Raw genomic sequence first — 13,097 nt, forward strand, 5'->3', positions numbered from 1 at the left:
ATTTGCTCCTTCAGCTGCTTAGTTGGGAGGGAAGGCAAACTCTTGGCATTTTCTTCCTGAGGGAATGACCATTTGCCATAAATTCCTGCCTGGAAAAAAAAGGCAAAGGCAGCTCCTCAGACTAGCTGAGCTGCCTGATTATACACAAGGCTGAAATTATTTGGAGGCCTGATCTTATGCTCAGACCTGCTGCAGGGAAGCAGAAGCCATCCTCTAGCTGAGCCCAGCAAAGCATCTGCATTCACAGAGCAGGTAACACATTAACCTCAGGTTGCCAGCACAGTGCCAGGTCATTGCTCCTTGACAAAATGCCTACAGAGAGATGCAAACTCTGACCTGGCAGCAGAGCTCCAGACCTCTGCCTTTGTGATTTCTGCTGCAAGGATTCCAGGGAGAGCAAGCAGCATATGGATAACCTGTCACAAACCCTTCCCTGCCACGCAGAGATGATAAGCCATAAGGGATGAGGTTCCTTATTTGGGCTCTAAATCCAACCCTTTTTCCCCAAAAACATTCCTGAAGATGCCTTCCCCTCCAACACAAGCAGCAAGAGCAGTTCTGAGCAGTGCTGTATAAGCCACTCAGGAAATTGTGCTGCTGAATGGTAGAGATGAGAGAGAAATGACATGTCCAGCTCTGGAGCCCTTGGCATAACAAGGACATGGATCTGTTGGAGCAGGGCCAGAGGAGGGCAGAGAAATACTAGGAGGGCTGGAGCACTTCTGAGGCCAGGCTGGGAGAGTTGAGGTTGTGCAGCCTGGCAAAGAGAAGGCTCAGGGAAGACCTTACTGCAGCCCTTCAGTACTTAGAGGGAGCTGTCAGAAAGCTGGGGACAGACTTTTAAGCAGGGCCTGTTGTGACATGACAAAGGGACATGGCTTGAAATTAGAAGAGGGAGAATCACACTGGAGAGAAAGAAGAAATTTGATACATTAAAGGTGGTGAGACTCCTTTGCACCCCATAGAGAGGTGGGAGATGCCCTATCCTTAGAACCACTCCAGGTCAGCTTGTCTGGGGCTCTGAGCAACCTGCTCTAGTTGGGAATGTCCCTGCTGACTGCAGGCGAGTTGGACTGGATAAGCTTCAAAGTCCCCTTCCAACCTAACACATTCTGTGATTCTAGGATTCCAACTGGTGGCCAAAGAAGCAGAAATTCCCAAGAAGAGGAAGCAAGCAGCATGAGCAGTGAGGAATACCAGAGCTGTCCTGTACAGACAGCCACAGGAGATGTTTTCAGGCAGGCAGAAGGCTCTCAGGCACTAAACCAGGAGGTGCTGCTAGGAGCAGAGCCAGCAGCAGCAGTTGACTTACTGTTGCACTGGTCACAGGCATAGATCCTCCCCTCCAGAGCTTCAGTTTCGGTGAACTTGGCCAACATTTCTGTCAGCATGCACTCTGTCTGGTTAACTGGGATGATCCCTTTCTCCATGGAGTGATAGCGCTCGGGGAATTCCAGGGAAAGATCCCAGAAGGGCTCAACGGTGTTGGATTTGTAGTTGCATGTTATGCAGGTGACCTGGGAAGGAAATGTGCATCCACAAATAAAGTTATGGACAGGCACAGCTGCAGATTGGCATTTGCAGCCACATCCACACAGCAAGTTTATGTGCCAAAGGCAGGGCAGATTCGTGGCCATAAAAGATGCACACAGATTGCAGTGGGTTGGAAAGGACCCTCCAAGGTCAGCTTGTCCAAGCTCCCTGCAGGCAGCAGGGACACCTTCAGCTAGAGCAGGCTGCTCAGGAACACATCGAGTCTGACCTTTAGTGTTTCCTCAGCCATATCCCTGGGCAGCTTGTGCAGTGTCTCACCACCCTCGTTGTGCAGAACTTCCTCCTGATGTCTCTGCCCTGCTCCAGTTTCAAACCATTGCCTCTCGCCCTATCACCACAGACCCTTCTAAATGGTCTCTCCTCAGCCTTCCTGCAGGTCCCTTTCAGATCTGTGTTGGAGACCTCAGAGCTGAACACAGCACTCTAGGTGAGCAAAGAATAGAGGGGCAGAATCACCTCTCTCAACCTGCTGACCACTTCTGTTCCTTATGTTTTCACTCATCTTTTGCATGCAGCTGATTCTGTCATAGGATATTGCTGAGATGTGCAACAGCCAAGAGCTGCTTTTCCCAGCACGACTCCCCTCTCTTCTCCTTCATCCCATTCTTCCTAGTCACAAGAACAAACCCAAGGAAGGCCAAAATAAATTACAAAGACACCTGAAAACCATGGTGCAAAGTTAAAACTAAGGGCTCAGAGCTTCTGCACTGGTGCAGATTTCATTCTGAGGCAGCAAAAGTCACCTGAATTTACAAGGCACTGAAAATGCAGACAAGCTGCACAGCAACCCAGATTTCTTTCTCTGGTGGGACTCCTAAGCAGCTCCTCCTATGCATAAAGGGAGACCTGATAGTGGCCTTACAGTGCCTGAAGGGGGCCTACAAGAAAGCAAGGAAGGGAGATTTTATAGGGGCTTGTTGTGACAGGGCAAGGGGCAACGGATTGAAGCTTGAGGAGGGCAGATGCAGATTGGATATTAGGCAGTGAGGGTGGAGAGACACTGGAACAGGATGCTCAGGGAGGTTGTGGATGACTCCCCCCTGGAGGTGCTGAAGGCCAGCCTGAATGGGACCTTGAGCAACTTGGTCTGGTGGAAGATGTTGCTGCTTGTGGCAGAGGGGTTAGAACCAGATGACCCTTAAGGTCCTTTCCAACCCAAACCATTCCAGGATTCCATGAATCTGGGGGCTCCTCAAGGAAGGGAACCTTTGCTCCTTGTTGTGAAGGGCTCCAACAGATCCCTGCACCAACGCCAACGCATACCTGACTAAGCAACTGCCCGTGGAAAATGGTGTTCACCACCTTCAGGACCTGCTTGGTGAGCTTCCTCTGGGAGAAAGGGATCAGGATCCTGCGCTTCGTCCCTTCCGACTCCAGCTCCTGCTGGACTTTATCCAACAGCTCGCAGAGAAATTCCTGAGCGTCCTGCTGGTCGTAACCTCGGAACGCTGGGATCAGGCTCCACACAGAGTGCAGCATGGCAAAAGGGGACACCAGGGCCCACTTGCCAGACCACATGACTCTGAAGAGGGTGTGCAATTCGTGACAGAGGGAGATGTGCTTTGAACTCGGTTCCTTGGGCTGGATCAGTTCTAAGCTCCTGCTTATGGAGGAGCCACCGTTCAAGCCAGCTGGCAAGCCCTGCGTGCCATGGGAGCCCACTCTGTCAGCCTTCCCTGACTCATTAGCAGCAGCCCCATTGGCCAATTTGCTGGGCATCCTGGACCTCCCATTCACAGTTTTGGCTAAGAGTTCTTCTGTTTCACAGAGATCAAGAGTCAAAAAACATTCTCTAAACTTCTGGAGGTGACTGAGCACTTGCAGAATGGAATTCATGTAGCAGGTGTTCCCCAGGTTCCTGAGCCCTGTCACCCCAGGAGTCATCAGAGGCTTACGCCGGATGGAATAGAACTGCCTGAACCTGCTGCTCTGCATCTGCCTTGAGGTAGGGGAGGCGGTGGCCACCTCCCTGAATTTCCTTGGAATCAAGTTCTCTCTGTGCATGTGAGACAACAGCCTGGCACTCTTCCTGGGAGGAGTGTTTGCCAGCTCCTCCAGGAGCTGTCTCTTCATCTCCTGCCGCCGCTGCCTGGCTGCCTCTTTCTTTTTCTCCAACTCCTCCATTTGCCTCTTCTGTTTTAACTTGAGCTGGCCCCTGGAGCTCTTATCGAACCAGGTCCGCAGCGCCTTCCCCAGCAAGGACTGGCGCCGGTGCCAGAGAGCTGTGAGCATCTGAGACTGTCCCTGAGGGCTCCTTGGATGGCTGCAGAGGTCCTCTCCCAAAGCCATGGAGCGCAAGGTCCTGCCGCTTCTCGCGGCCGGGTCACGCTTTTGACTTTTAATGGCCAGCAGAGAACTCCTCAGCAGCTTCAGATCCCCCTCCGGGTTGTCGTTCAAGACGTAATCCTCACACAGGTAACAGAAGACGTAGAGGTCGTTGACTTCCATGGCCAAGGGGTGCCTGGTTTCCTCAAAGTGTTTCAGTGCATGCTCCTCGATGTACCTCCCACAGGCCACGTGGGAGCACTTCAGACAGGCCCAGATGGATTCGGTTGTCTGGCAGTCCACGCAGTGCCACTTCTGGGGGTTCAGGATAGAGTGGTCCTGGGCGAGTCGTAGCCGCCCAACATGTTTGCATCTATCCATGTCTTACAGAAGTCTTCGCTGCTTTGACCTGGGAAAGCAAAGTGAAAGGAAAGGTCTGAGAGCTGCTGGAGGTAGCTAAATTCATCTCCTCTGCACCAGCTGCAACACGGCCATGGAATCACAGAATCACAGAATCAAGCAGGTTGGAAGAGGGATGAGCCAAGCCCCTTCCCGCAGGGAAGAGCAGGATGAAAGAGGGAGCCCTGGACAGGGCCCCCAAGCAGGTGGAGAACTCACTCAGGCTGCATCAGTGAGATGAAGCAGGAAGGGGGCAGGCAGGACACCTGCAGACAGCTCTAACCTTGCTGGAGATGCTGCTGTGGCTGAAGGACACATTGGGCTTACCAAGGCTCTGGGGCAGGTGGATGGAGCCAAGCACCTTCCCCCAGGGCTGAGGGTAGAACTGGCCAGCACCTGCCTGCAGAGTGCCTGCCAGGGAGCAACTTCAGGCCACCAGCAGCAGCTCAGGTGGTGGTGCAGGGTGGCAAAGGCACGCTGGGAGAGCTGTGCCAGGCTGGGCTATCTCCTGCCCTCATCAGTTTCTGGCTTTTTGAAAGGAAGGAGATAAAAATCAGGAAGCCAGGGAAGAGGCCCAGTGGTGTGCAGCCAGCTGGGCTCTGCGTGCTGCTGTGCTTCGGGAGGCTTCTGCTCCTGCCACTGCTGCTGTCATGGGAGGTGGGGGCAGCTCAAGAGAAGAATCACAGGATTAACCAGCTTGGAAAAGACCTCCAAGCTCATCCAGCCCAACCTAGCACCCAGACCTGGCCAAGCAACCAGACCATGGCACTAAGTGCCCCATTCAGGCTTGGCTTCAACACCTCCAAGGATGGTGCCTCCACCACCTCCCTGGGCAGCCCATTCCAATGGCAACTCACTCTCTCTGTAAAGAACTTCCTCCTAACATCCAGCTGGAAAAGAGCTGTAAAACTATCAAGTCTAACCAGAACCCAGCTATCAGGATCACTAAAACATGTCCTGGAGCATCACCTCTACAGCTCCTTGAACACCTCCAGGGAAGGATGTGGACATGATGGAGGGGGTCCAGAGGAGGGCCATGGAAATGATCAGAGGGTTGGGGCAGCTCTGCTATGAGGACAGGCTGAGGGAGCTGAGGGTGTTCAGTCTGGAGAGGAGGAGGGTCCACAGGGACCTAACAGCAGCCTGCCAGTACCTGGAGGGGGCCTACAGGAAGGATGGAGAGAAGCTATTCACAAAGGCCTGCAGTGACAGGATGAGGGCAATGGGTTCAAGCTTGAGAAGAGCAGATGTAGGCTGAGTGTTAGGAACAAGTTCTTTACTATGGGGGTGCTGGAGCACTGGAACAGGTTGGCCACAGAGGTGGCTGAGGCCCTTTCCCTGGAGACATTCAAGGTGAGGCTTGACTGGGCCTTGGGTGACCTGGGCTAGTGGAGATGTCCCTGCTGACTGCAGGGGGCAGGAATAGATGACCTCTAGAGGTCTCTTCCAGCCCAGCCCATTCTATGATTCTATGGTGACTGCACCACCTCCCTGGGCAGCCTGTTCCAAGCCCTCACCACTCTCTCAGTAGAAAAGTTTTTCCCAGTGTCCCACCTAAACCTCCCCTAGCACAACTCAAACCCATTTTTCTCATCCTATCGCTGACTCCTTGGGAGAAGAGACCAATGCTGCATCTTGCCAACCCCAACTGCAGTTTTCCCTCAACCAACAACATTGTTTCTGCAGCAGGTTTTTTTTCCAAAGCCGTTTTTCAGCACTAGCAGAAGACATTGGACTGACAAGTCCTGCAAAATCAAACTGTCTATCAGTCTGCTAAAGACAGCTGCCAGCATAGCCTTGCTCAACCTGACTGGCTCACTTCCAAGGAAGAGAAGAGGAATTCAGTCCATACCAGCATTTGATCTTTAGTTGCCCTCCTGAAATTGATACACACAAAATGAATTTGGAATTGGAATGTCTGTCATCAGGAACAGCTCTGAGGTTAACTGCTTCTCAAAGCAGCCATGAAAATAGCAGATAATTGTCATGCCCAAGGTGCTTGCAAGCCTGTGGGCTTTATGTCCTACCCTCCAGCTTGCTCATTTCCCACAGTCTTCCAAACTGAGAAGGGGGAGTCTCTTCTAAGTGGTGCCCAGCAATAGGACAAGAGGCAATTGACACAATTTGGAACCTAGGAGGTTCTATCTGAACAGAAGGAGAAACTTCTCTGCAGTGAGAGTGTTGGAGCCCTGGAGCAGACTGCCCAGATTGGAGAGCCTCCAATCCACCCTGACCATTGTGATCCTGGCCAAGCTGCTGTGTGTGCCCTGCTGCAGGGGCGGTTGGACTGGAGCATCTGCAGAGGTCCCTTCCAACCCCCACCAGGCTGGGACTGTGATATTTCAAGGTCTAAACAAATCAGCAGGGGATGAAACTGAAATGTGAAACAGCACATGGTAGTAAACGTGAAGGAACATCTGCACCTGTATGTAGCTGTTGGTTTAGCACCAGCCTTGGCAGAGTTAGAGAAGGTAGGACTTGATCTGAAAGGTCCTTTCCAGCCCAAACAATTCCATGATTCTGTAATTCCATGTTTGCACGACCAGACAGACATCAGCAGCAAAAGCAACTGATTTCCAAAATTGCTACAGTGTGAGTGAGGAGAAATCAAAGCAGGGATACAAGGACCAGAAGGCAAAGAGAGCTTCCACTGCGCCCAGCTGCTCTGCAGCAGATACAAAGAGCAGCAGTGAAACTCAGAGTGCCAGCGCTGTGCTCTCCCTCCCACAGCTCCCTCCAACGCTCTGATCCCCTGGAAGGAGATCAGGACACTGACACACAGCCCAGACCCACCCACTTGCTCACACGTGCTACTCACGGAGTCATTTCTGAACATCCTCTCCTCCTCCACGCAGCATCCAGGGCACGGAACAGCCCCATCTCAGCCAAAGCAGCCCTGGCGGTGCCGGGAGAATTTAATTACTCCTGAAGTCTTCGTTGTAAGGCAGCACAGCTTCAAAGCCCTAGAGAGAGAGAGAGAATATTCTTGTGATGCACAGAAACAAACGCAGAGTGCTGGCAGGGCTGCTTTTGAGCACAATTAATCCCCTCAGTGCAAGGGCTACGAGGTTGTTACAGGGAACAGAATTAGCTGGAAGTCAAAGCAGGAATGCACTGAGGAACCCAAACACTGATGGCAAGACACATCTCATGGAAGGGGTACTCTGGAATTTCGTTTCTCTGCTTTCATTTTCTGCTGCCCTATGAATCTGCTGATCACCTGTAGCCTTTTCCTCGGATGTCTTTTGGAGTGGATGACCTAACATATGGCAGAGGAAAAACAACAACTGTAAGGTTAAAAAGAGAAGGGAATGAAAACATCCAGCTCCTGGGATACCTTCACCTTCAACAGCTCTGGTAACTTGGTGAAAGAAGGAAGGAAGGGATGGAGGGGAAAAAAGGAAACAAAAGGAATCTGTCCTGGATTAAATTTCATGCACAGAACATTTTGGGTTGGAAAGGATCTTAAAGCTCATCCAGTGCCAATCCCCGCCGTAGGCAGGGACACCTCCCACCAGCCCAGGCTGCTCAAGGCTTCATCTAACCTGACTTTGGACACCCCCAGGGAGGTGACATCCAGAACCTCCCTAGGTAGCCTGCTCCAGTGTCTCCCCACTCTGTCGAGAATCCACTTCCCCACTTCCAGTCTAAATCTTCCCTCCTCAAGCTTCAACCCATTCCCTGTCATCCTAACACTACAATCCCTTGTCAAAAGCCCCTCCCCAGCTCTCCTGCAGCCCCCTTCAGGTACTGGAAGGCTGCTCTAAGGTCTCTCTGAAGCCTTCTCTTCTTCAGGCTGAACAGCCTCAACTCTCCCAGCCCTGTCATTCCTCGCTGATTTTTCAGGCAATAAAAATAAAGTAATGAATAGTTGTCAAGTGTGAGCTGCACCAAAATAAGAACCAAGGAGGGAAGAAAAATAGGAGAAAAACCTGCATTTTGCCCCAGGCAGCAAAGGTTGTAGGAACCTCTCTGCTGTAGCAATAACCCATGAAAGACTAAATTAACTTGCTTACACATCTACGGCTCCGGCACTTGAAGACAACACAAAAGCAGTGATAGGAGGGACAGCAGTGAGCTGCAGAGAGTGGTTACAGATGTCACAGGCAGTGTCAGATCTGGCAGGCAGAGTACTTAAAGAAATGGGTTTATGACAGGCAAAGTTCAATACGAGGAAGACCACAGCACACTTCCCCCTGCTCCCCAGCTTTAGGTTTGGTGCTGAAGAGTTGCTTTGAGTGATATGCAGAAAACCTAGCTGACCAGGCTAAGAACACAGGTTTTTTTTGTGCTCCCCCCCTCCCCGGCCCCGGCTTATGCAAATTGACTTTAATTGCCACCTTCTCTTCCTGTGACATTGCTGCTGAAGATGGAAGGGGAAAAAAAAAACCCAACTATCAAAGCCCTTCTGTTCTTTAACTCTGCTCGACTTTTGATTACAGCACAAGTGGCCACTTCAGAATTCAGCTCCACGGAGTGATTCTGCAGTGTCTGAAGAACCATTTGAGTTCTTTAAACCAGTTTAAAAAAACCTCACTGACACCTCCCATTTGGGCTCTGTTCATTTACCCCCATTGCCAGGACCTGGAAAGGCACTTGAGGAAAATGGCTTTTAGGAACAGGGTCTGGAGAACAGGGCTGGTGAGGAGCAGCTCAGGGAATTTGGATTGTTTAGCCTGGAGAAGAGGAGGCTGAGGAGAATCATAGAATCAGTCAAGGTTGGAAGGGACCACAAAGAGCAGCCAGTCCCAACCCTCCTGCCATGGCCAGGGACACCCTACCCTAGAGCAGGCTGCACACAGCCTCAGCCAGCCTGGCCTCAAACACCTCCAGCCATGGGGCCTCAATCACCAACCTGGGCAACCCATTCCAGCCTCTCACCACTCTCCTGCTCAACAGCTTCCTCCTCACATCTAATCTGAATCTCTCCACCTCCAGCTTTACTCCATAAAACCTCACTGCTAACTGCAACTGTCTGAAAGGAGGCTGGAACAAGCTGGGGGTTGGTCTCTTCTCCCAAGGAACAAGCAATAGAATGCAAGGAAACAGCCTCAGGTTGCAGCAGGTGAGGTTTAGGTTGGAGATTAGAAGATTCTTCCCTGAAAGGGTTCTCTGAGACTTGGCACAGTCTGCCCAGGGAGGTGACTGAAGCCCCATCCCTGGTGGCATTTAAAAGCTGCAGAGATGTGGTACTGAGGGCCATGGTTCAGTCCCAGCCTTGGTAAAGTTAGAGAATGGTTGGACTGGATGAGCTTAAAGGGCTTTGCCAACCACAACAACTCCATGCAATCCTGCACTAAACAAAGGACTGCTCTGGTCTCCTTCTTCCAAGTTGGAAGCATCCATTCCCACCTTCCTCTCCCTTTCCTCCCTGACCTTTTTACCTCTCTTTCTCCTTTATTCTTCTGCTCAAGTGTTGCTAGAAAATAGTGGAATAATCTTGTCTAGCCTTGGTGAGACCAAGTGGCACAGATTCCAGCTTGAAAGAGTATAGACACTGTGGTAACATTGACAGCCTTCATTTACATAAAAGAATACTAATTATGTTGTATCATCAACATCTGTGATTCTGCTCACTGCCATATGCGACAGCATTGGGAATTTAACCCTTGAGTCCCAGCAGCAGCTCTGAGCTTCGTGCTGGGGAACAATAAAGGGGGCCTTAAAAAGACCATTTGCTACAGGCCACCGAAACAGCCTCCGAGCACTGTCGCTCCCCAGCTCTGCGAGGGGCTCAGGACACAAAATCTGCAAAGGAGGTGGAATTTATCTTCCATTTCCAAGGCAAAAGAAACAATGCTGCTATGTTGCTAGTTTCAGCTGGGTACCAGGCTAGAAGGGAATCAATCACACAGCAGATACAGTGCATTAAAGAACCATGTTTAACAATGAAGGAGGCTGTCAGTATATAAATTACAAGGCTTTTGTCAACTGCTTTTTTGCTTTTCCTGTGTGGGCCAGCAAGATTTCCTGTTTGAGCAGGAGAATTTAACAGCCTTGGTCAGTTAACAAAGCAGCTTTGTTACACCTTAATTCAGTGATTGCCAGCACAAAAGCATCTTTGATACCGCATGTGGCAATCCCCACCTGTTTCCCTTTAGGTGCCTACCGATCCTTCCCTTTCAAACCTAAGCCCTAAACCTATCCACTGCAGTGGCAAGTGGGAAAGGAACGATGTTTATTTAACCCAACCCACTCAAACGAGATGTCTTTGCAACTTCCTCAGATCCAGTCTTCTGCTTTTCACCGGGGTGAGTCCATGTCAGAGCTGAGCAGGGCTGCTGGAGCATCGCCACCGCTCACCACAGCCTGCCACACCAGGCTGCAGGATTCCTTCTTCCTATGCAAAATGCCTGCTACTGCCTCATATTTTTGACCATTTTCATGAAAAAAAAAGAAGAAAACCAAATTAAATTGGTTCTCTGGTGTTGTGCAACACGTGCACTCAAGGCAGCTGGAGCATCTCTGCAGGCTCAGCCCTGCCATCCCAGAGGCACAGAGACTAAAGCAGGCACTGACAGACAGGAGCACGATTAAGAACAAAAATTCTTCCCCACGTCGACACAGGTAAACAAAGAGCTTGCCACAAGCCAGAACAAAAGGCACAGGCTAAGGGAAGAAATTACAAAGCTATGATTAAAGGAAAACGCAAAGCTGAGTCAGAACCTGTAAACAGCTGCGGGAAGAGGAGAACAAACCTCGGCGAGATTACAGGACTGGAGCTGCTTGGAGATACTGCAACAACTGGACACAAAAGGTGTGGTTGAGGTGACGAGGCCTGAGCAACACCAGAGTTTAATGATGGAGAATGAACACCTTCCATTTGAAGGTCTTGGAAGTAAACAGGCAGAACTTGATCCTGCTTTGGTGGGGGGAGTTGCAGTAGATCACAGAATCAGTGAATGGCTCAGGTTCAAAGGGACTTCAGAGATTATCCCTTCCAACCTCCCCACCATGGGCAGGGACACCTCTCAATTAGACTCAGCTGCTCAAGGCTTCATCCAACTTGGCCTTGAACGCCCCCAGGCAGGAGGCAGCCACAACCTCCCTGGGCAGCCTCTTCCAGAGTCTCACCACCCTCCTGCTGAAGAACTTCTTCCTCAGCTCCAGTGCTATCCTGCTCTCCTTCAGCCTCAAACCATTCCCCCTTGGCCTGTCTCTAGACACCCTCAGGAAAAGTCCCTCTGCAGCCTTCCTCCAGGATCCCTTTGGGTATTTGGAAGGTAGTTCTGAGGTCCCCCTGGAGTCTTCTCCTCTCCAGCTCCCTCATTCTGTCCTCACAACAGAGATGCTCCATCCCTTGGATCATGTTGGTGGCCTCCTCTAGACTCTCCCCAACAGCATGCTGGGGACATCAGAACTGGCTGATCTCTAGAGGTCCCTTCCAGCCCCTAACATTTAGTTCTCTTTGCAGTGACACTGCACCAGCTTTATTTCTTGGGTTTATAGGTTTTCTCCATCAAGGCAGATCTCATTTTAAGATGTATCTATAAACTTGTCCTTTCTCACCTACTCTTCCTTTCTCCACCCACTCTGAAGGGTGGAGGAAGGAAAAGAAGGGAGGAAGAACAATTTAATTGCTCTGCATATGGAGAAGCAGCATGGAGCTGCACTGCAATAAAACTGAAAGGGAGTTAAAAATGAAACAAAGTAATAGGAAAATAAAGCATAAAAGATCAATAAGGGCACTGCTTTAGCCAGTAATGCTCTAGAAGTGGCCTGAAGAACTCTCACCTTGCAAATCACAGGCACTGACTCAGACTCTGTTTTCTTCTCTTGTGTGGCTCAAAATCACAGAATTTCAGGGGCTGGAAGTGACCTCAAAAGATCATCCAAGTCCAACCTCCCTGCCAGAGCGTGGGAAAAAAAACCAAACCAAAGCAAACTTATGGCAAGATCCTGTAAGAGTTTGAAGAGCCAAACACAGGAGAAATAATTTGGCTTCTGATCCTAAAAGAGTGTTAAAATGAACTACATGATTTCATTACGGTTCTTTGTCTCGTTGTTACTCGTTTGGGACTTGATTAAAGCCATCTGCACAGAGCTGTCCACAGCAGCTACTTTCTGTTGCTAAAGAAATGTGCACAAAGGAAAAAAATATAAAGGAAAAGGAAGTTTAGGGATCAGAAAAGCTGCTGGATGTCCAACCCTGGAAATGAGATGCACCTTTTGTTTGTCTGAGAGGCAATTCCAGGAGCAGGAAGAGTTTTTTCAGTACTGACACAAAGTCATCCTGATGGATATAGAATCATAGAATCAAGCAGGTTGGAAGAGAGCTCCAAGCTCCTCCAGCCCAACCTAGCACCCAGCCCTAGACAATCAACCAGACCATGGCACTAAGTGCCCCAGCCAGGCTTGGCTTCAACACCTCCAGCCACAGCCACTCCACCACCTCCCCGGGCAGCCCATTCCAGTGCCAATCACTCTCTCTGACAACAACTTCCTAACAACATCCAGCCTCAACCTGCCCTGGCACAGCTTGAGGCTGTGTCCCCTTCTTCTGTTGCTGGGTGCCTGGCAGCAGAGCCCAACCCCACCTGGCTACAGCCTCCCTGCAGGCAGCTGCAGGCAGCAATGAGGTCACCCCTGAGTCTCCTCTGCTGCAGGCTGCACACCCCCAGCTCCCTCAGCCTCTCCTCATAGGGTTTGTGTTCCAGGCCCCTCCCCATCTTTGTCGCCCTTCTCTGGACATGTTCCAGCACCTCAGCATTTCTCTTGAATTGAGGGGCCCAGAACTGGACACAATATCTTATATGATGTGGGAAGCTCCCATTGAATGATACAGAGACAGGCTGAGAGAGTTGGGGCTGTTCAATCTGGAGAAAAGGAGGCCCCAAAGAGACCTTATTGTGGCTTTCCAGTATCTGGAAGGAGCTACA

The 13,097-nt window shown here is 50.7% G+C and overlaps 1 protein-coding gene and 1 long non-coding RNA gene across 5 annotated transcripts in view; one reads left to right on the forward strand and one right to left on the reverse strand.

Moving 5' to 3' along the window:
- The window catches only part of LOC135191541 (uncharacterized), a 181,163-nt gene that overhangs the window by 130,545 nt on the left and 37,521 nt on the right, over window positions 1–13,097 (forward strand). The window lies entirely within an intron of this gene.
- The window catches only part of USP49 (ubiquitin specific peptidase 49), a 37,763-nt gene that overhangs the window by 5,541 nt on the left and 19,125 nt on the right, over window positions 1–13,097 (reverse strand). For all 4 annotated transcript variants that reach the window (XM_064173954.1, XM_064173955.1, XM_064173956.1 and 1 more), the window contains exons 2-4: window positions 7,037–7,181; window positions 2,818–4,228; window positions 1,313–1,517 (exon numbers count right to left, since the gene is read on the reverse strand). In XM_064173954.1, coding sequence (XP_064030024.1) covers window positions 1,313–1,517; window positions 2,818–4,200 — 1,588 coding nt within the window. In that variant the 5' untranslated portion in view covers window positions 4,201–4,228; window positions 7,037–7,181. The remainder of the gene's footprint in view (window positions 1–1,312; window positions 1,518–2,817; window positions 4,229–7,036; window positions 7,182–13,097) is intronic.

This window comes from Pogoniulus pusillus, chromosome 39, assembly GCF_015220805.1.
Source record: "Pogoniulus pusillus isolate bPogPus1 chromosome 39, bPogPus1.pri, whole genome shotgun sequence".
Classification (NCBI taxonomy): domain Eukaryota; kingdom Metazoa; phylum Chordata; class Aves; order Piciformes; family Lybiidae; genus Pogoniulus; species Pogoniulus pusillus.